Source organism: Nyctibius grandis, chromosome 8 (assembly GCF_013368605.1).
Source record: "Nyctibius grandis isolate bNycGra1 chromosome 8, bNycGra1.pri, whole genome shotgun sequence".
Taxonomy (NCBI): domain Eukaryota; kingdom Metazoa; phylum Chordata; class Aves; order Nyctibiiformes; family Nyctibiidae; genus Nyctibius; species Nyctibius grandis.
This window is the reverse complement of record NC_090665.1, coordinates 47,024,673-47,047,281: the sequence shown is the minus strand read 5'-3', so window position 1 is coordinate 47,047,281 and position 22,609 is coordinate 47,024,673. Positions and strand designations below refer to the sequence as shown.

Sequence of the window (22,609 nt, the reverse complement as noted above, 5' to 3'; positions counted from 1 at the left end):
TGCAGGTGAAGTTAAACAAGAGTGAATGTGTTCTCAGGAGCAGGATCAACATCATCACATAGGTTGTGCCTACAGGGTTTGCCATTAACAGCATTGGAGTTGCTCCACAGGCAACTGTTCTCTGTTTGAAAGGCGTTTTGTTGTGTGCTCGCTTGGTCTTTCATTTAATTTCTTAGTTAGGTGTACTCAGAGGTCACAAAGGGCTGGCTCTGATTCCGTTTCAAACGAGAAGAAAAGAGCTCTTACTCATTTCAGTAAGCTTTGAAGCTTAGCTCTTAACTTTCAGTAAGAAAGCGTAGTTCTTAAGTTATTCTTCAAAGCGTGGTATCTAAAAGATTAGGGCTGTGCTCTGGCTTACTTGCTGTGTGTGTACACATCTATAGCTGTGTGAGTACAATGCTTCAGCGAAGGTTGGCCTGAGCTACACTGCTGAAAATTTGTCCGGAAATACACAGAACCCTAGAATGGGGAATTACCCATCTCATTTGCTCATAGAAACATTCCACAATAACATGAACCAAACATCACATTAGTTACTTTATGAAACAATTTTTTTTTTCCCCTATAGATTAATACCTAAATGTCTTCCACAGCATTTTGCCAGCCCTCTGTTTACTGAAACACTCCTTGTGTTCCCTACTACACAACCCAGAAATGAACGGAACAGCCTGAAAACCAATTCCCCCAAGCAATATCATCTAATACATGAGTAGGTGGTTGATTCCTAGGCAGTAGAGTTTCATCCTGGGGAGGTAAAAGCTCCATGAAAGGTACAGCATGTTGACCTTGGGGCTAGGTGGAATGAGAATACTCACCAAACATACTGTAAGACCATTGCAAATGCCTCAGGTTTATGTATTGGAGAATACACCATACAGTGTATGGATTTACACATGCATCTGTTACTAAACATAACATGAACTTCTTTGATGTAGTAATGTTCAATGTGTATGTTCTGAATTAAAATACATCAGGTTGAGCATTCAGTCAAAACTTTTTAAATCTGTTGGATGTATCATTATTTTGGTTGACTTGAGCAAGTAGTACCTTCCTTTCTTAGGCTTCCAGTATAAGCCTTTTCTTCTGTCTAGTCTTCCTCTTGACCTTGGTGTGACGTATTTCCCATTCAGATTGGTTTCCTCACATTCACTGTGCCACCAGCCTCCTAAGGAAAAATATTGTAATGTCAGTTACTATCAGTTGTACCCTAACATATTTAGTGGTGTCCTTAACCACGAGCTGAAATTGTAAGCCCAGTTCTGCTTGCAAAGGACTGGCAGTGCCCCTGTGCTAAAAATGGAAGTTTAGCACTTTGGAAGTCATGGGCCATCTGCTTTATGGTCGCTAGAGCAGAGTAACACTCAGCATTGTTTCAGACATTACCAATTTCAAGCCTAGAATGACGTACAAAATGTTGCTTGCATGAAGCAGGTGTCTTGAGAGCAATTCTGTATCCTGTGGTTTAATCATTAATTGCTTTTTCAGTTGTTTACTTTTTGCTATAAACTGGCAAAACATAAAAACTTACATTAAATCAAAGAATTAGAAATCCGTTAACCAAATGATCTTTAAGGAGAAATACGTCTTCAGCCTCACATCTCTTGCTCTTTTGAGAGTGTTATAGCACGTATACTTGACAAACAGCTAAAATCTGCCTTTGAATGGAAACTCACCATCACACAAACTTTTGGTTTGTAATCAAAATGGAGTTAAGAGTCAGTTTGTCTTCTGTTTTTTTTTGCAAGGAGGCATTAAACAACCCGTCCTAGGGCTGCCACACCAGACCAGGCATCGGAGGAAGAGCTGCCCTTTACTTCATAGCTCAGAGTCTCATCCTGGGATTTTATTTCAACCTGTGCTGCTAGTTCTGTTTCTGCTGTTGGTTGATGGCGCAGCCTCACTGTGCTTTAGTTTTACCTATCTATAAAATAGAAAGGTGGTGCCTCATTGTAGGTCCCTGCTATCTGCCAACAAAAAACATCTTCTACCCTTTCCTGCAAGCGGAAAGGTGCTGCTACCCTCCCTTTTCTGTACCTAAAGCCAGGCTGATATCAGTAACTGCCTACTAAAGCACGCTACCATCCTTCCTGTGACAAACTCCCACGTTAATATACCCAGCACAGCGATACCTAGGTAGTTTTCTGGGCAGTTGAAGTCATTTCCTACGTCCACGTCACGGTCTGCCGTTGAGAAGCGCAGTTCTGTCTGCTCGGGCAGGGCGTTGGGGATGCTCCCGGAGATCCGTGAAAGCTGGAGGGTGTAGTCTGTTCCGGGGCCGCCCAAGCTGAACGCGTACTCGATGTACCGTTTGTTCTCCTTCCAGTCCTGCAGCTCAATCCGTAAGATGTAGTCCCCTTGTTTAGTGATGGAATAGGTCTTGTTCAGGCCTAGCCAGAATTCCGCTGCAAAGTCGTAGGAAATAGATGCTGTTAAGATGGAACTAGGCATGAACACACTTACCGTGTTTTTCAGGTCTCTAACCCGTACCTCAGATAGCCCATTCACCTTTAAAACACCAATATTTGAAAATATGTGTTCAAATAAGTGTCAGAATCAAGAGGTGTCAGAGGTGAGGATTAGGGGACAGAAGTCACCGGGCAGAGAGTTAGTGGGGAAGGGGTTATGTGATAAACTTTCCCTAAAACCCCATATCACTCGCACCACTGTTGAATTTGTTTTTACAGATAAGCTGTGGGTAGTATGTGTGCAAATATAGAATTTAAAAGGATTTATTCATTGCTTTAATTAAATCAATAATACGAGTCTTGGGGACTGTTGATCTTTTCAGAGGTCTCCTGCTACATTCTTTTTGTTTACCTCTTCTTAATTGCACACTGGTGATCAATAAAAGCAAGAGATATAAATGAACTGGAGCTTCTTTCTTAACTTTCCCACCTCTTGTGAAACTCTGAGAGGGAGCTCAGGACGTTTAAAACATGCATAATTGGAACTGTGTGACAAATGAAGCAAATGACATACATAAAACCTAATAGCAATTGTTGTATTTTTTAAGGGAAGAGCTGCAGAACTAAACTGAGGTTTCGATACCCTTGTGTGCAAAGTGAATTTAACTTGGGCATTTTTCTTTTGCTAGAATTCTTGATAATTAGTTTAATTAGTTTCATAAATTATATTCATTAAGTAGCTTATTATCAGTACTGCTGGTATCAGTGCACAATGGGTAATTTGCCACATGTAGAAATAGTGTAGCTGAATGTGAGAGCCATACATGCAGGTGGCATTTAAAGCAATAGAAGACAAGATGGTTGAGTAAAATACTCCCACAATTTACAGGTGAGGAGCAGTAGACTGTTGTATTTTATCACCTTAGAATATGCAGCACAGAACTGAGTAGGACATAGCTGAGAGTGATGCAATCCTCTGCAAAATCTTTCTGACCCTGAAAAGATGTGGCTTCGTGTTGGTGTAGTATATGGGAATTGGAGACAAATCAAGGATCGATTATAGCCTTCAATATGATCAGACGAACTTTACAGGTAAAAGTCTGCCTCAGTTGTGAGCTACTGTCCCAAAATGTGGGAAAGGTTGAGATACAGCAGCTCTTTATTGTAAAAGAGGTGGAAATAAGTCAATATTGCTGCCCATGTTGGTGAGGTTTTGGTCTGTGCTGTGCCTGGAGAGTCAAAATATTTTCTAAACAAAACTAGATTCATCTCCTTGTAGAGGAAAAATAGGGAAAATATTCTGGATGGGGCTGCTGTTGGGCAGCACTTGGTGCTACCAGTTCTTTGGAGTTGATGATTAACAAGGGAACGTGGGTGTTTCCTCACCCTGTCCAGCCGTGGAGGGGATTGGCCACTGCACAGAGAAGCCAGAGGTGTTTGTGCAGGGGAGCACACGTACCCTCAGGCTCTCCTGAGGTTGGAAAAATTGGTGTGGTGGTTTTAAGGGAAACAGGATTGCAGAGAGAGTTTGTGAGGAAGCAGTGTCAGGAACTTGGCTTTGCATTTGTGCATATTTTAAAGGCTTTGGGGGGTGCTTTTATAAATAGTAAAATCTCAATAATTAAAATAGCATTTAAAGCATTCTGGCCTTGATTCAGCACAAGTTCCTAAACACACATTTGAAGGTGTGTCTTTCAGAATTTTACTGAGTTACATTTCCTGGTAAGTAGTTTCTGGTGTTAATTAGGTAAGCTGTTCAGATTTGATTGCAGGTTTTGTCTGCTCTCATGTTGAACGCTTTTCATTAAGAAGATTCACCTTCTCGAATCAACTGATACAAAGAAAAGACACAAAAAAAGGCATTTTTACCATTGAGGTCACCAAAACCACTTGTATAGGCATCCCAGGTTTGGTTGAAATCTAGTGATCCATCCACTCTGTTCTGGATTACAGTCCAGGAACTGCCTGTGAATGCAAAGGGGAAATAAGTCACAAGCTGGCTTAAGTGTTTAAAGCACTAGAGAGAAGATGGAAAGTAACTGAGACCATCAGCTGCTGATCTACAGGCTGCAGTGCTGTGGCTGCCCTCGTACGAGCTCGCTCTACCACAGTGAAGATGAAAATGGGTTTGCATTGAAGGTGGCTCTGTATGAATCCCACTTACTCTTCATTTTGCAACAGACCTGAGTGCACACATACTGAGCTGTACAGAGAGCAGATGCTCGACTCATCTTGGCCTTGGCCTTATTAACCATGAGTGTGCTCTTGGGTGCTCCAATTTTGAGGTAGAATGAGTTAGCTTGAATCTTCATGAAAGAAATTCAAGTGAGCACAGCTGAACAGAACGCAGGGCCGTTGGAGTGTCCTCTGCCACGCTTCTGGTGACTCAGCTCACTGGACTTATTTTGTGAAGCTGCCTTAACTGGGTTTCATTTGTTTATGAGGGCAGAGGAACACAAATGTAGAGAAAATGATAAAAGATTGAGAGATGAAATGTTCCAGACGTTTGATCAGATTGCCAGACTCCCTCTACTGGTAGTGCCTGACTGCTGGGAACCACCTCCACAGAAGGCATGAAGTGTTGGAGGCCGTGTCCGTGCTGGGGCTGCAGTGAGGTCTTTCTCCTGACCAGGTCATGACACCCTCGTTTTACCAATTACAGGAAATGTAAGCAAAGGAGGTTTTTGCACAGGGCAGCGCCATGCCATTCTGTTTACACATCCAAACGAGTGACATGGCCCTGCAATGTCTGCATCAGCTACATAGCTACAGACTCGTCCAAACATGATACAGGAATCCTGTCTCCAGGACTCGCCTCTTTGGGTTGGTTTGGTATATCTACGTCTCAAGCAATAACCCTTGTTAATGAAACAAAATTTGTTTAAGGTATTTACTGTTTGCTTTTATTTGGAAAAGCTATTCATGGTTGCAATATAATGGTATTTATAATTGCCATTTTCATTATCTATAGCTGAAGGGGCTTGTTTTTTTAATATACTTAATTTATGTCACATGCTTGAAAGTCCTTTCCTCAGTATAAACAAGAGGTGAGTGAAGAATGAAAGCACTGTTAAGGAGATTTCAGCATATGGGAAATTGAGTTCAGAGCACAGATAGGCCAGTAAGAAAAGTCAAGAGGATACATAAATCGTGATAAGTTTTTGTCTACTTTGGGATGAGACACAGTTTTTGGGTTATAAGAAGCTACTTATGTGAAAATGAGCCTGTTGCTAGCACAACTGTCTTACCAAATTTCATTTCACAATAGACATCGAAAGCTTCTGAGCCATTGGGTTTAATAGTGTAGACCCCACTGGACCGCATGCCGCTGTGATAAAGTGCAGTGCAGTCAGGGGCAGCACCTAGGAAAGCAAACAGCAGACGATTACAAATCCTGGTTTGGATGTGGTAAGTTTTAGTCCAGTTCTAACTTGAATTTCTATATGAGACAGAGCCAAAACAAAAACTAGAACAATCTTTTTGGTAATATTGTTTTACAATAAATGTCATTAAATGGACAAACTACTTTGGGCTTGGTAGTACAGCTGCCAAGTTGTACATCAGTTGGACCAGTTATATTTTTTAAGTTAGGCAAGGCTTCAATTTAGATAATTTTGGAAAGTTTGTAAGACCTAAGACTAGACTCTGGCAAATGGACTTTCCTACCCCTTGTAAAGTTCCCAATAAATACCCTTCCCATTGCTGCAGTTTAAAAATGCCTCTTAACTTTAAAGAAAGCTCTTCCAAATCTTAGAATTAGCCAGCATGAAGTAAATTAGTTCTCTGTTCTTACTCTCAAAGACAGGCATTGGCAACGCCAGAAGTGGCAGTAAAAGGATGGTCATAGCACGTGTTTACACGGGGTGAATGGAGGCTGAAGGGGGACAGGGGGCTGAGCAGATGATGACATTTTCCAAAGCAGGAAATCCAGCTCCTTCCCACAGTGCTGCATATAACTTTAGAGTCTGTTGCTTTTGGTCTGTATTAAAACCCAGTGCAAAACTTTCACAGAGAATACTGTGAATGCAGTGTGTTGTGTAGTCACGTCTAAGAGAGAAGGTCTCACCATCAGAGTTGTATGTCCCAGCCGTGGCGTTGTGCACAGGGAAGGGGGTGGCCTCTGGCTCTGTTTGCTCCCCCATGAAGGAGTTCTCTGCGAGCTCCTGGAGCTCTATGTGGTTTAGCTGAAAGAACCGTAATTACAGCCTGTTAATTTCCCAAGGCTCTGAGATGATGAGATTCATGTATCAAGCCGAACAATGTCATGCAGAGAATAATTCTTCTTGTGGATGTAATCCTTTAGAATACCCCATTTACAACATAAAAATAACTTCAGAGCTGCACTGGTGGATTTCAGTTGCATGAACGTCAGCTGTGCCACTGCTCAAACAAGGTAGGATTCATGAGGCGAGTAAATGACCTGTTCTCACGAGGTGCACCTTAATGGGCAAACATATTTAACTTATTTCCTCAGGTGACGTCACTTAGACAAATAATACCAACACCTAAAGAGCACAGAACCCACAGTTCCTTATGCTGAAATGCATTTTCCTTTTAGAGCCTTCTCTTAGGAATAAATTAAATACGAGCATATCGGTTATACCCAGCGTTATAGTGACACATGTTGAACTGCAGAACATGGCAGTGAGTCGGAGTGAATATTGGAACAGAAGAAAGAGGTAGAAAGTAATGATACTTAGAAGACCAGTGGAAGAACAATAATGTGATAGGTAAGAACAGAGAGAAAAAAAAAAAAAAGAACATTAGCAATCAGAAAATACAGCCGCCTGGTATTGATAGACAGTAGTCCAAAGCTGTGTTCTAGGTCATTGTGTGCCCTGGCCATAGGCCCCTGCCTGGCACCAGAGCCGTCTCTCACCCAAAAAGGTACCTGTTTGCAGTCAAAATTGTTTGTACCCTCCTCTACACCTCCAAACTGTGAACAAAGGGATGTCTGACCCAAATGAGTAGTTAGGCCGTTAACTTCTGCAGTGTTATGAGTGATGACAAATTCTGAAAGGAGAAACAGCGATGGTTCCTGTACCTTGTCCTCCAGCTCCATTATTTGATTGTGCTGTCTGTCGAGTTGGACATGCTGGTCCTCTACGATTTTGAGAAGTTGCTTGATGTGGTTGTCCTGCTCCTCCACAAAAGCCTGAGGAGAGGGAGGGAGCGAGGGTTGTGGTTAGAAGCAGCAGAAGACCTTCACAACCTTTTGTTGTTATTTTCCTTCCATTTTCATGCCCAGAACAATTATATTCTGTGAAATTGGCCCTTGATTCAAACTAAATGTGTGCCACTAGTCAAAAAAGGGAATGACTGCCAGCATTTGGGGTATTAGCTTGGGATTTGGGAGATCTGGATTCATCTTTCTGCTTTGAAATGAATATCCAGTACTTTCTCACACAAGGTGCTTAGCCTTATTATGCTTCTGCATAATCCGGTTAATACTTCCTTTTCCATAGGAAACCTTATACCCACCTAAATACTTGCATGTATTGATGTTAAGTCTACTAACACTTGCAAGGTTCTTTGGTCCTGGAGGACATACAGGTACTATAGATGTCTCTCTTTAAAGGTATAAACTTCTGGTTTTATACTGAGCAGACAGTTCTTAGTGCATTGATTTGTCATGAGCTGATGACATACAAACCCATGGGCTTGGTAATCACATCACTTTCCTGATTGCAATTTTTTTTATCATTATTATTATTATTACAGAATTTCTTAAAAGTAATTTGCAAAAAAATACTGAAAAAGATACGGAACCTTCTAATTTCATGATTTTTTCACTGATTTCACTGGAGAATGTTACTGCAAAATAAACAATATGTCAGATTAAGGCACTGTTTCCTTTAAGATTATCACACTGATTTATTTCTCAAAATACATGGTAGTACTACAGTGAAGATGAAGGGAAAACATGGGCTTCTGTTGCATAACTACCAATAATAGCATTACAATTTACTTTGGCTTTGCGTGTCAGGGGCTTTCACAAGTCTACTTACTTTGAGTGAAGAAATTTCTTTTGTCTCTTGCATTGAAGGCTGGATAATGGCCAGTTTAGTGACTTTGTCTTCCAGTCCCCATACTTTCTCTTGCAGCTGGATTTTGTTTTGTATGAGGTCTTCAATCTTCGAATTCATCTCCTGTGAGAGATTCTTTATCTCTTCATTGTTGATTTGCAGTCTTGCTGTGGTTTGTCTGAGCTGTTCTTCTTCTTCTTTGATTTCACTAGTTTGCAGCGAGAGCTCATAAAAGGACCTATCAAAAATGTAAAGTTTTTGAAAGATGTCATTCATCTGCCCCTTGGTCTTGTGGACAAAGTCTTTAAGACCGTGCCCAAGCTGGAGGAGTCCATTGGCTAAGATTCGTACATCATCTAACATGGCAAATCTTGATTTTGTCTCAGGAGATGCACCAGAATCAATGGAGGAATAATCCTTCTCAGCTCTAGCTGAAAGAGCAAGCAGGGCAATGAATAGAAATACTAGAATGCTTTTCATGTTTTCTGCTCCTGATACTCTTTGGCTGTTCAGGATGCAGAGACTTTTCCTGCTAACAGTTTTTGCTGTGTGACTGTTCGGAGTTGAAGAATTTGATCTATTTATACTCCTCTTCATTTTAGAAGAGGCAGACTGACGAGTTGATCATTAAACTGTGTGTATTTGAACGAACATAACCCCTCTTGAATGTAGGTTGATATGTAGGAAGATAAAACTGAGAGACGGGCACGTTGCTGATTAAACTGGTTCTGAACTTTTCCATCTGCCAGACCTTCTGTTATAAAATGTTATTGATGCCATAGTGTTTTTCACACAGTGCTTTTTAATAGATTAATTTTGGGTCATAATCTTGATAAGGGCCTAAATTGCTTCTTGTTTGTGTTGTACGATTCCTTTTATAGCCTCAGGAGTGTTAAAGGGTTTACCATACTTAAGAGCACTGGACGCTGTATTTCAGGTTGTGCAGCTCCTTGATGAGCTATGGAGGGGCAAAATATTCCCAAGTGATTCACACAACTTGATTCTCATCTTGTACCATTTTCTGATGTAACTCATTGTGCTGCAGTGGATTTACTTGTCATCTAGTTCAGATTAAGTGAGAAAGAGGGAATTAGGTGCAGAGATTGCCTGGATGTGATTCTGCTATGTTAAGGTTTGTGCAGTAGTTTACACCATATAAAACTTAGTTTTTAAGAGCTGCTTTCCAGAGGTGGGCGAGATAAATAATACCTCGCTTACATTTCTCACCTTACCATTCTTCTTACTGTTTAAGATTCACACTACATAAAGCGAGTCTACAAGTACTCTGAAATAAATGTCCTGTTCTGCAGTGGGTCTCTGCATGGAAGCATGTAGGTTTTTTTGAGTAGTATTGCAGTATGAATGAAAGGTATTTTTCTTTCTGGAATCACTCATAGCAATCCAAGAAATCCAAATTAATCCATGCATAATATAGTCTGTACTTTGAGAGTGTTTTAAGGTTTTTGCTAGATTCTTGTATGTTTAGTAACTCTTACCCTGGACGTTTTGTTGTTGTTGTTCATGTACATATGCATATATGATATGAAGCATGAACAGAAAAATTATTTTAAAAATGAAGTTGTTATCTCATAGGTTGAACTTACTTGAAGAGTCTGGAGGGTCTGACCTATGAGGAACAGCTGAGGGAGCTGGGGGTGTTTAGCCTGGAGAAGAGGAGGCTCAGAGGTGACCTTATTGCAGTCTACAACTACCTGAAGGGAGTTTGTAGTGAAGTGGGAGTCGGCCTCCTCTCCCGGGCAACTAGTGATAGGACAAGAGGACACAGCCTCAAGCTTTGCCAGGGGAGGTTCAGGTTGGACATTAGGAAGCATTTCTTCTCAGCAAGGGTCATTAGCCATTGGAAGGGGCTGCCCAGGGAGGTGGTGGAGTCACCATCTCTGGAGGGGTTTAAGAAAAGCCTGGACATGGCACTTAGTGCCATGGTCTAGTTGCCATGGTGGTGTCAGGGCAATGGTTGGACTCGATGATCCCAGAGGGCTCTTCCAACCTGGTTGATTCTGTGATTCTGTGATACGGTGTGATGAAGGGTTGATAATATGCAGGTAACCTCCCCACCCATAATTAAATAACATGAAAGTATTTTAGATCTCCGGTTAATCGGTGGAGAATACTTTGTACCAGTATGATTTGGATCAGACTTACTGGAGTATAGAAAACGGAGTATAGAAAAACTTACAAAGTATAGAAAAACAGCAGGAACATGTAGATCATCAGGCCTGGCACTGGGAAGAGTGGGAATTCATTCAAAGAGAATCTGCTGGTGTAGAGTGGAAGCAAATGTAGGAATTATCCTTAAATACAAACAATAGTCACTATTCTACACTGGGAAGCAGCACTGCATTTTCACCACCCAAGGGTGCAGTTCTGTCCCATTAAAAAAAAACCAACCCAGTAATTTCTGGTCTTGCAAGGTGTCCCACTGCAGCAGACAGTCTTGAAGTTGATTGCTTTCACAAGGGATGTCCATGAGGTTCTAGTCCATGAGAAGCTGTTCAGTGGATGGCTGTCATGCCCTATTAAAATCTGCATTTTTTTCAGGTTAGTTTCTAAAGAAATGCATCAAATCAGTATTTACTCAACCCTACTAAAATTCTGTTCAAAAAAAGTGTTAAAACAGTTAGAATTATTCATGGGACAGTGATCAGCCTGAAGGATTGGCATTGAGTCCTCGTTCCTGCAGCATTTTCTATTTGGTGATATCAGTGGAAATGTACAAAAAACTGTTCAAATGAGTGAAAAAAAAAAAAGCACGTGCAGTCCCTGATCTGGACTGCTCTTATGTTTCACCTTTGTGGGAAATCCTTAGGGCTCTTAACCCTTTAACTCTGAAAGGTTTGATAGTTTTTGCTTTGAATGGTAGACTAAGATACATAGCACCTGGTAATACTATTTAAACACTTCCAATATTTAAAAAGTAAAATCAGCGTGTGATTTTGAAGGATTTGTATTTTCTGTAGGGAAACTCGTTGGATTGTCACTTATGTAGATGAAGTTTAGGTATGGTTTTTATCTGGGCCTGACACTGCTCTGTAATAGGGAACAAAGTCCAGCCTCTGGCATCTGACACAGGGATTTTGGGCTGCAAAACTTGAAGAACTGGTTGCAAAACTAAAAAAAAAAAGAAATGTACTTTCTACAGTCTACTTCAAAGTATTTCAGTGGCTTTGGTTTTACAGGGTTTCAGTCAAGAAGAGATGTATGTAACAAACATGATCCTGAAGATCTTTCAGGCACCTGAGTGACCCTTGTTAAATGGGCTTTAAATGATTTTTATAGTAGGAATAAAGCAAAGAAAAAGGTCTCTGTGTTTTACTGAAAAGGGAAATTTTAATAATAGTTAGACATTCCCTCTAAGAGTTAGGATCACCTCTTAATGTTTTAATACCTTTATGAAGGATTTTGCAAAATGCCTGCAATCACATAGTATAAATATTTAGAGGAGTGCCTGGTGCCGTTATTTCCATGGCTTGGGAAGCCTTTGCACTTTAGCAGTTTATTTTATGGAGGTAAAGGTACTTTTGAGATCTGTTTGAGATAATAATATAAGCTTTGCATACATTTTGCATAGCAATAAAAGCTCCAGACACAAGTCCTTGGGTTTAGAGCTTCTGGCTGAAACTTTTGTTGATAGATACGTGTGAATGGTACCATCAAGAAGTAGCTGTTACCTGGAAGCATAAGGACTAGCGATCCTTTTGTTTAATCAGTGTATGCTTAGCATCGTTGTTGGTGTTGCAGTGTTATTTTCATGGCCAGTCCCTTCTCCTCCCTTTATCCCTTCTGTAGAGAATTGAACACTGTGGTATGAGACCTCCCCATGATGCCTGGCCCACCAGAAAGTTGCTCTCTCCTCTTGCTTCGCGCTGCGTGCGTATAATACAGGGTTGGGACTGTCCTCGCTTGGTTTATGAAGACCACATCCAGTCCTGTGCCACTTACTTTGCCTTTAAAAGCCCAGCAGCTGTGATGCTTATCATCTCACCTCTGCAGTGAGGCAGCTTCTACCATCGCTTTGCACAGAAGTCTTGTTTCACTTTTTTCAGAGGATAGTGGCTACACCTCTGATGTCCTATGGAGTCTACGGAGTCCTGGTATTTGTGCACACAAATAATAAGATGAAAACTTGAGATGTAATGAACCAAAGGAAAGAGGGTGACGAGGCAGAAGCTGAGAAGTCAGCCTCCCAGGGTGGCTGTTAGACAGGGGCATCAGTTCCTTGACAAGATTTATAATGTTCCAATTGGTTTTTCAGCCACCAGTCTCTTTCCATGGCTCCTGTAGCTGTGCTTATAGCAGACAGCAAGATCTGTGGCTTTTACCTTAGTAGGGTAAGGTAAAATGGGATTTTTCATGTGGGGTCACATTCTGATGTGTGAATGGGGGAATTTTTTCCCCTCTCTGTATGTAAATTGTCAACAAAAGGGTGATGCCTGTCATGGGAAACCCTCTGGAGAGAAGCTGCCTGAACAGGAGGGAGCATCCAGCTCTCCCCTGTCTTATAGTGGGATCTGTGCATCTGAACTCCCTGTAAGCAACACGAGCTTCTTCCTAATGAAATGCAACATAACACTTGTCCTCTGAGCCTTTCACGTGACAAGGGCTTGAAAGGCAGTGGATGGGGGGACAACCTGTACATTTCCTCCAGCGCTGGGTGTACGAGTGCAGCTAAAGCCCTGCCTGGCACGTAACATCAGCTGTAATGTCTGCTCGTAGGTCTCTAGCACCCTCTTTCTAGAGTGGCGTCTAATTGCTGAAATGTCCCCTTTGCTCCCAGCAGGCCAAGCCCTAGCAGAAGAGGTGGTGGGAGAACTGCAAGCTTGGTTTAGGCTCATCTCTGCTATTCAGCATAAATCAGTCCTAAGCATAAAACTGCCTGTAATACAGGGATCCTGTAGCCTGGCTTCACAAATACATTAAATCCTTCTCTTAAGCGCTAATAATACTTAATAAAAGTTTTATGAGCAATGTACATTTTAGAGTAAATTTTCATATCCATTTTCATTTTAAAAAGAACATCAAGGAGCAAATGTATTCATGCCAGAACAAAGTAATTTAGTAGAGTCACAAAAAAGGCACAGGCCCCCTCTGAAATAGTCAGAGAGCATTGATTAGGCAAAGCGACCAATGGGGATGGGATTCAAAAACTTAATTCACCATGAAGGACTTGAAAGGGAAGAAGTTCCCATGTGCCAGCTAAGCATATTCCTCTGCCTGGAGGGGTGAGAAAGAGCCTGGCTTCATACTGCTGCCCCGTGTAGCCTTCTGGAGCTGTACAGCAGGACTGCTCTGTGTACGTGCTGACCTGGAGGAGGTACCTTGTTCTTCAGAGGCTCTTAGAGAATTTCTTAGGACCAGCATTAGCCTGTGTCTGTGTAGCTGGGAGTACCCGTGGGTATCAGGGAGCAACTGGAGTTGCCATCAGAACCGAGTCCTTGGGTGGGATTCATTTGCCAAAACATTGACATCCAGCACAATTTCAGACAGCCTGGGGCAGCCCACCTTCCCAGCTGGTCCTGCAGGAGTGACCCACTGCTAGCCCAGTGTGGGTGCTGTGGATACCCGTGGCATCTAAAAAGGCACCAGGTACCTTCACTGAGCGACCAAATCGCTGCCCTCCTGACAAGCCAAAAAAGGGTCTCTTTGTTTCCAGTCTGCTGTTGCCAGCGCTCTGCAGCGACTGCTTTATCATGCTTAAAATGTGTCCTGCTGTGCTCCTCACTGCAGTTTTCTGTGCCCATCTGTTGTCTCTTGTCTCTCTGGGACAAGGACCAGTTGGAAACTACTTACAAATTGTGTTCAGATTCACTGAATAGTTCCCAGAGGGGGACAGAGGGGAAGGGAACCTCTTTCACCTCCTGCCTTACAAGGCAGGGCTTGTTACAGAATTGGTTGCTTCAGTGTTTGGGTAAAATGTAACATGCCAGTCTTTTATCGCTAGCAGATAGATGCGAGGCAGGCAGAGGAGGGCGACCAAGCTGGGGAAGGGTCTGGAGGGTCTGACCTACGAGGAACGGCTGAGGGAGCTGGGGGTGTTTAGCCTGGAGAAGAGGAGGCTCAGAGGTGACCTTAGTGCAGTCTACAACTACCTGAAGGGAGGTTGTAGCAGAGTGGGAGTCGGCCTCTTCTCCCAGGCAGCTAGTGATAGGACAAGAGGACACAGCCTCAAACTTCACCAGGGGAGGTTCAGGTTGGACATTAGGAAGCATTTCTTCTCAGCAAGGGTCATTAGCCATTGGAAGGGGCTGCCCAGGGAGGTGGTGGAGTCACCATCTCTGGATGGGTTTAAGAAAAGCCTGGACATGGCACTTAGTGCCCTGGTCTAGTTGCCATGGTGGTGTCAGGGCAATGGTTGGACTCGATGATCCCAGAGGGCTCTTCCAACCTGGCTGATTCTGTGATTCTGTGATTCTGTATTTCAAAGTATGGTGGCAGTTTAAAAAACTGTGTCTTTTGATGTCTAAAATAAGGAGTCATTATCAAATCGCTTGTATGGGCGTGCACTTATGTTGAAGAGAAGACCACCTGGCTAATGGAAAACGTCAAACCCTTCACTTTGACTCTCTCTGTGTTTCTGTAGAGGTTTAAATAACAGCATTAATAAGGGTGTGAACCCTCTCATTCTCACACGGAGATCACAGAATCACAGAATGTCAGGGATTGGAAGGGACCTCTGGAGATCATCTAGTCCAATCCCCCTGCTGGAGCAGGATTACCTAGACCATATCACACAGGAACGTGTCCAGGCAGGTTTTGAATGTCTCCAGAGAAGGAGACTCCACACCCTCTCTGGGCAGCCTGTGCCAGTGTTCGGTCACCCTCACTGTAAAGAAGTTTTTCCTCCTATTTATGTGGAACCTCCTGTGTTCCAGCTTGCACCCGTTGGCCCTTGTCCTGTCAATGGATGTCACTGAGAAGAGCCTGGCTCCATCCTCATGACACTTGCCCTTTACATATTTATAAACATTAATGAGATGTCTTTGTCTCTTGCAGGAATCTTCTTTACGTCTATCCTCAGAGCCTTAACTTCGCCAACCGCCAAGGATCTGCCAGGAATATCACTGTAAAAGTCCAGTTCATGTATGGAGAGGACCCAAGCAATGCTATGCCGGTGAGGGGAGTGCTTTGTGCTCCGTGCGAGTGCTGTGTGCCGTAAGGGAGAGTACACGTCGCAGTCGTAAAATCCCTGTGTTAAAGAAAACCTCGCTGAAACACATTTCAAAATAACAAGTTCAGGGGAATATAAAATTACAGTATTTCAGAACAAAGAGTACATTTGTTTAGAGTTTGCAAAGTAACAAGGTAGTAGGTAGTATTTTAACCTGAGATGTTTGCAGTGGACACCCTTGTGTTTGGAATAGCATCTTTGCTTCCATGGCAAAAAAATTAAAGGTGGTAGTTATAGTTGTGTTCAGGGCCCGAAGTGATCAGCACTTGGTGAAGATCTGTGTAGGGGTGGTTACATTCATCAGTTCTTCAGCCATATCTGCGTGCGTGTGTAACTGGGATTATTGCAATTGTGAACTCTTCAGTGATGAAGTAAAACATTGCACGTAAGTGAAGGGGCATGTAACTAGCAGATGTAACTACACAGCTGCACAGGCTTGTGAACGGAGCTGTAAATGCCTCTGCAGGATTATAGAACAAATTCTTGGCCCAGTTTTATAGGGGATTTCTGTGATTTTTTTTTTCTTTTTTTGCAGGTCATCTTTGGCAAATCTAGCTGTCCTGAATTTTCCAAAGAAGCATACACAGCTGTGGTATATCACAACAGGTAAAACACACAACAGCTTATGAAAGGACATGGCCCCACATGGATAGTGTGATTCCACTCAAAGGAAGTTTTACCAGTATGAAAGTGGAGTAACTCCCCAGTGACTGTCTCAGTGTTAATTATTTAACAATGACTATCTGCATGGCACTCACAACAACTGCAGTGTCAGTTGATACTGTCATTAGAGTTTTGCGATGACTGGGAGCCCGAGTCTTTGTTTGCTCCAGTACAAATCAAGAGCCTTGTGTCAGGGCTGTGATCCTGAGCACGTAGCCCAGCTCAACAGATGCTCTAAGTACAAGCTTCAAGTTAGTAGTCAGCAAGATTTACGTTATAAACTCATGTTCGCGTGTGCTTCGTTCTTTTGCTGGAGTGTTTTAGACTTTAGTTACAAATTGGAAGTGCTTGGTCTTGAAAATCATTTCATTGCAGCTGGGGTAAGGAGTGCTGAGTCTGACTGTAACATGTCCATAGTCTTTGTAGCTGTACCAGGGAGAGAGGTACCGGGGAGAGAACCCCCTCCTGCAGGTTGGGGGTTGTGGCAGTCTCCATGTTGAGACAAGAGTTCATGCTCATGGCGAGCAGTGCCTGTGTGATGAGGGGGCTGCTGCATTCATTTTTGGTGGACTGTAAATGCATACCTAAAGTTTTTCCAGTCCTTGGTGATCAGAAAGTGAAGCTTTCATGCCTTGGGATAGTCCATATACTTTGTTCTCTTCACGTATTTGGTCTCGAGCATAAGATAGTAAACCACACTGTTTGTATTGATGACTCAGTTGAGGGTCTGGTCTCTGCACAGATCGCCTGATTTTCATGAGGAAATCAAGATTAAGCTTCCAGCCACTTTAACCGATCATCACCACCTGCTTTTTACTTTCTACCACGTCAGTTGCCAACAAAAGCAAAACACTCCCCTGGAGACTCCAGTTGGATACACTGTGAGTGTCTTTCAGTCTTTACTTTTTCCAGCACAGGAGGCATTGTATTTGTTTGCAATTTGTTTAGCATCACTGTCAACTCATACACCACTGCAGAGTTTGAGAATTTGACAGTCAAGCCTGCAAAATTCAAGAAAACCTTAAAAAGTGTGTGTGTTTTTAATTTCTTTTGTTAATTCCTTCTCGTTGAAGTGGATACCCATGCTTCAGAATGGACGGTTAAAGACTGGTCAGTTCTGCCTACCTGTTTCATTGGAAAAACCACCACAGGCTTATTCAGTGCTTTCTCCAGAGGTGAGTTGTTCTTCATGCTGAAAATCAGCAGGAGAATACTTCTCTTAAAAAGTGAGAGAGTGCATGTGTACATATAAATCTGTGTGTGTGTGTGTGCATGTGTATTTTTAATTCTTAGGTTATTTATTTCTTAAATACTGTTCAGACAGAGGTGTGTGTGTTTGTGTGTGGGTCATCTGACAATAAAATGAAAAGAAAGGGCAGTTGTAATTAGAAGTGCCTTAGCTCTGCTTTCTGTCACATGCTCACACATCCTTCTGTGAACCTGCAGGTTCCACTCCCTGGAATGAAGTGGGTGGATAACCACAAAGGGGTTTTCAATGTAGAAGTTGTTGCTGTATCATCCCTCCACACTCAGGTAAATGTTAAGAGCAGTCCTTGTCATAAAAAGAGTTTGATAGTCTTTTGACAGTTGAAACACTGTCAAAGTTGGTACTGTAAGAGTATAATAATTACTTGTGGTGAATTTACAATCTCATTTTCAGTTCTGAGCCAGCAGACCTGTTATTCCACGTTCTGCTATGAGTATATTTGAGAAGTTCTGCTTAAAAATAGGAGCAGTTTGACCTTTATTCACAGGGGGTGAATGGCCAACAGTGTTTTCAGACCTCACACTGTTGTGTTTAATACAACAGGTCTAACATCCAGTCCAGGCGTATGATGTTTTCTTGTTTTTCCTTTTCCCCTCAGCCTCTTTTGTTTCTCCATGTATTTTTCATCTGTCTGTCTTTGATCTGAAAAGAAAGATGACAATTGTTTTGACTAATCATTTCAACTTTTGTTTTATTAATTCCCAGTATGTCATTTTGTGTATTTTATTTGTGCTGTAAATAGTAACACGATTTTAGTGCATTTTGTCTGTTTTTCTAAGAATACACAGTCTGTGGGTCCTCTAGTTTTGCCCTGACAACTTCTGAACTGATTTCAGTTGAATTAGACATATGGGCAGAGCTCTCAAAGATATTGAGTTTCTGCTAATTTTGTAGGATTAAATGGTCAGATAGAAGAATGAGGGAGAGAATCCATCCATGAGGTACAAATCCATAGAAATTGGAGTTACTTTTGGACCTTTTTGCTGATTACTGGGTTGTTTTTTTTTTGCTTGTGTGTAGGACCCTTATCTTGACAAGTTCTTTGCACTTGTCCATGCTCTGGATGAGCACATGTTCCCTGTGCGAATAGGAGACATGAGAATTATGGAAAACAACTTGGAAAATGAACTGAAGAGCAGCATTTCAGCTTTAAATTCCTCTCAACTGGAGCCGGTAGTGCGATTTCTTCATCTCCTGCTTGACAAACTGATTCTCCTGGTAGTAAGACCTCCTGTCATTGCAGGCCAAATAGGTATTCTATTTAAGTTTTATAGAGAATTACATAGCTGAAAGTTTGACACTTCCAATTTTATCATATTTATGTAGAAATAAAAAAGTCAATTTTTATGCTTTATTTTAGTGCCACTAATATGCCATGTATCTTCAAAATAAAACATTCTGCCTTCAGATCAGTGGTGATACACACAGGAGCAATATTTAATGCAAAGGTTTTCTAGAATGACTTGTAATTTGCTGTCCAAGTTGAGACACCAGAAAGGCGCCTGATTTTCATGAGTTAGATGCTCAGCATTTTGTTAGTACTGGAGCCTGTTAAGGTGTCTCCATACTGACATTCAGAAACTAAGAATTTCAACCTTACTAATCACCTTGGAAAATCTTGAAGTAGGTAAGATAAGAGGATACAGATGCTGTATGTTTCTGTAGCTGTTGTGGATCTGATACTGTCAGCATGAATAATCCCTCCTTTTGCTCCCTGTTATGGGCTATGCTCTGTCAGTACAAAAAAAATCTCAAGTGGAAGTCAGGATTAGATCCTTAGTATTTAAAATAGCAGTTGGGATTTTTTGTAGGAGACTTGAGTTTGGACATGATGGAATATAGGTATCTAAGAGTACTTTTAAAATATCAATCATTTATTTCAGAAAGGTTATTTTTTGGGGGAAGAATTTTGCTTGAATTTTTATTTTATATTTTAAAGCTCTTTCACTCTTTAAGTGTTCTGTATTGGTTTAGTTTGTCTGTATGGACCATTGAGGACATTAGCATCTAGTTTTTAAAAAAATAAGATTTACAGTCTCCAGCCACTCTCTGATTCACCCCTAATTTGTTTAGAATATTTGCCTCAGTCTGTGTAGATTTTTGTGCTCATTTTTGGAACAGATATTTTTCCCAAAACAGAATGGAATTGTTCTTTTTGATACAGTTTGTATTTTGGCTAAGGCTTAAATGGAGGAAACAATTAACTGAGAAAAGTATGATAAATATCCAAAGGATATTACCCATCAATTAAACAAGGACTTTGATCTTGTTGCCATTGCAGTTGATGACCAAAGTTGGGCTAATTCCAGAAATCAGGCCTAAATTCATTAAATTTGTTATTAATAAAAGTGGAAGCTTGTCACTGCAACACCTGTCTTCCTGTCAAGCTGTTTATTAGACCTAGTTCAAATGCCAGGTTCAGTTGCTTGTGAGAAATGCTTGCTATGCTCTTAACAAGCTTCACCATCTACCCTTTAGAAGGTGGATGAAATGCACATTTAGGATTTGCTCAGGGGTACTGCTGCAGTCTAAACCAAACTCCTCACTTACTCCTTGCAGTTAACCTGGGCCAGGCATCTTTTGAAGCGATGGCATCAATCATAAACAGACTTCACAAGAACTTGGATGGAAACCAGGACCAGCATGGCAGGAACAGCCTTCTTGCTTCCTATATTTATTACGTTTTTCGCCTACCAAATACCTATCCCAACTCACCATCACCAGGTAGCTCTTTTTTCATTTTATTTCAAGTCACAGTTTGTTAAAAACAAGCAGAAATTGCTTGCTGGCAGGTGCTCTTGAGCTCCAACTGCACGGCTGGTTCCCTGCCAAGCCCTGTTATTAACTTTCTCTGTGATACAGCGTGGCCATTTACAAGATGAGTTTAATTACAGTTAGCCACGTCAGTGTTTTAACTATTTGGTGATCTTAAATAAGGGTAACTGCTGAAAGACTAAATTATGGCAAAAAACTGTTTTTTAAGGGTTTTTTTATGTAGCAAGTTAGACAGACGTGGTACCCTCTTGGCCTGTCATGTTTCCCAGTCCCCTTCACTAGTACATTTGTGCTTTTATCCAGTTCCAGCAAAAGTTGAAACATGGGCAAAGGAGTGTGAAATAGTTGAGAAACACATGTCTGTGTACAGGAGGGAAACAAATTTATTCCACCTCTGCTGAGAACAAGGGATGTATCTGCATGGGGGAAGAGATGGTGTGAATGACAGCCACAGAAAACTAGGCTTTGGAAGGACTTGCTTCTTGTATGGAGCGGAAAACCTCTGAGAGGTGTTGGGAAGGTTGAGTACTTCAAACTGTGCCCAGTGCTGTGGTGGTTTTCGAGTGAGGTCTGGAAAATATCCCTTTAGCTAAAGACATACCTCACACTGGCTGCCTAAACCCACAGGGAGCTTCCTGCTTCCCACAGATCAGTGGATAAAATAGCTTTTTAGTCCCATCCCTTTCTCCCTGCCTTGGGGAACCAGGCAGGGGAAGGTGTAGGGAAGATTTCCCTATGGGACAGACCTACTGGTTATCCAAAGGGTTTGCTGCATCAGGCTGGTATAAAGCAGCGTGGGATCAAGGCTCTGACTGATGGTCTAACAGGATGTTCTTTCATACACCACCGTAGGTCCCGGTGGCTTAGGGGGATCAGTGCATTATGCCACCATGGCTCGATCTGCTGTCCGACCGGCAAGCCTTAACTTGAACCGCTCACGGAGCCTCAGCAACAGCAACCCAGATATATCTGGGACCCCCACCTCACCGGATGATGAAGTTCGCTCAATCATTGGCAGTAAGGTACCTATGCACTGCTGAGGGTCTTAGAGGAACCTCAGCATCCTTTAGTTAATCTTTAAAGAAATAACAGGGAAGTTTTTGTGATTTTTTTCCTATGAAAAGATGTCCTTACTAACGGCCCCTTCTCAGACTTTTTCTGTCAGTTGCTGGTAGCACTACTAAAACTCCACTCCTTGAAAATAGTTGCTGACCTCTCCAACTTATTGGAGACCAGCCCAGCAGTGTTACTTCCACAAGTGTGGTGGCTAGGAGTAAGAGTCCTTCTGGACTTGTCTCCCCAAGACTAGTAGGACAAGAATGGTTTTACTGTCTCACTTTTCACATGGCCAGCAGCCGTATCCTCTGACCAGCTCTGTTATGTCTCCCCAAACCTTGCATCCCCTACCTTGCCACCCTGTGATCCTGCTCTTACCCGCCAAACCAGAACTTTCTCTTCTCCTCTGCATTCAGCACTAATGGCTGCTCAGGTGCTTTCTCTGCTACTTGTGTCCAGAGCAGGTATCTTGCACACAGCAGGAATATTCCTAGTCCCTGCATGGGCCAGAGGGGATTTGGGATGGTTAGTGAGTGAGCCATTGTCTGGCCAGCTGAGCTGCAGTGTGAGTTTATGGTGTGCTAACTCTGCACCCACACTGACTCCCCACACCTACAAGTGACTTTCCAGTGTGGACACACGAGTGCAGAGCATCTGTCATGGTCTTACTTTGGCTCTTAAGGGCTCAGTATATGCATCTCCTGCAGCAGGGCCTGTCCCTCTCTGGTGACTTCCAAATACATAAGTCTGTTACAGTGCTAATTTGAGCACGTCAGTTTTGTGACTGAAGTAAGTGGGATGAGCCAGGGCAGATCTGCTGTGTTGGTAATTCCCTTCCCTGAGAGGGGTGTCTTAGCTTGTTTGGGGTTCTCTTTTTTCAATCTTCAAAGTGTGGTAACTTAGACCGAGACGAGACGCTTTCCCATCTGTGACCCTTCACTCTTCCAGCACAGATGAATTCCTGAGCCCTCTCAGACAGCTGTTATGTTTGATCCTTTCAGTGAGCGAGTTAATAAAGCCGTCAGCCTGACCAGACAGGCTTGACGCTCGTTGGTCCTGGGTTTTATAAGAGCAAGGAAAACATAGCTTCAGAAAGAGGTTACCAATTTTAAATTAATTACAACATGATTTGCCGACCAAATAAGAGGCTGAAGAAGTGTGGGCAGGCAAATCGTTATTTTTTACATCAAGATTTGGACTTAGAAGTCTTAAATTGTTTTAAAGACCACTT

General features: G+C 42.2%; 2 protein-coding genes across 16 annotated transcripts in view; one reads left to right on the top strand and one right to left on the bottom strand.

The window, feature by feature from the left end:
* The window catches only part of DOCK7 (dedicator of cytokinesis 7), a 106,121-nt gene that overhangs the window by 44,446 nt on the left and 39,066 nt on the right, over window positions 1-22,609 (top strand). For all 14 annotated transcript variants that reach the window (XM_068405862.1, XM_068405861.1, XM_068405855.1 and 11 more), the window contains exons 15-22: window positions 15,443-15,560; window positions 16,153-16,223; window positions 17,023-17,161; window positions 17,354-17,455; window positions 17,727-17,813; window positions 18,568-18,799; window positions 20,107-20,271; window positions 21,175-21,344. In XM_068405862.1, the coding sequence (XP_068261963.1) occupies window positions 15,443-15,560; window positions 16,153-16,223; window positions 17,023-17,161; window positions 17,354-17,455; window positions 17,727-17,813; window positions 18,568-18,799; window positions 20,107-20,271; window positions 21,175-21,344 (1,084 nt within the window). The remainder of the gene's footprint in view (window positions 1-15,442; window positions 15,561-16,152; window positions 16,224-17,022; window positions 17,162-17,353; window positions 17,456-17,726; window positions 17,814-18,567; window positions 18,800-20,106; window positions 20,272-21,174; window positions 21,345-22,609) is intronic.
* ANGPTL3 (angiopoietin like 3) lies at window positions 984-8,911 on the bottom strand. 2 transcript variants are annotated; one of them, XM_068407047.1, is made up of 7 exons: window positions 8,414-8,911; window positions 7,450-7,560; window positions 6,472-6,589; window positions 5,654-5,767; window positions 4,275-4,370; window positions 2,130-2,402; window positions 984-1,165 (listed from the first exon to the last, which is right to left on the bottom strand). In XM_068407047.1, exons 1-7 carry the CDS (start codon window positions 8,909-8,911, stop codon window positions 984-986), a joined length of 1,392 nt encoding a protein of 463 aa, XP_068263148.1. The 2 variants fall into 2 exon arrangements, with proteins under 2 accessions (XP_068263148.1, XP_068263147.1); XM_068407046.1 differs by lacking the exon at window positions 6,472-6,589 and having other exon boundaries at window positions 7,323-7,560.

Coding starts and splice junctions, on each gene's coding strand:
- ANGPTL3 (XM_068407046.1), bottom strand. CDS start 8,911: ATGAAAAGCATTCTAGTATTTCTATTCATTGCCCTGCTTGCTCTTTCA. Junction 4,371..5,653: donor CTATTGTGAAATGAAATTTG/GTAAGACAGTTG, acceptor TTGCATTCACAG/GCAGTTCCTGGACTGTAATC. Junction 1,166..2,129: donor CTGCCCAGAAAACTACCTAG/GTATCGCTGTGC, acceptor ATTTTTCCTTAG/GAGGCTGGTGGCACAGTGAA.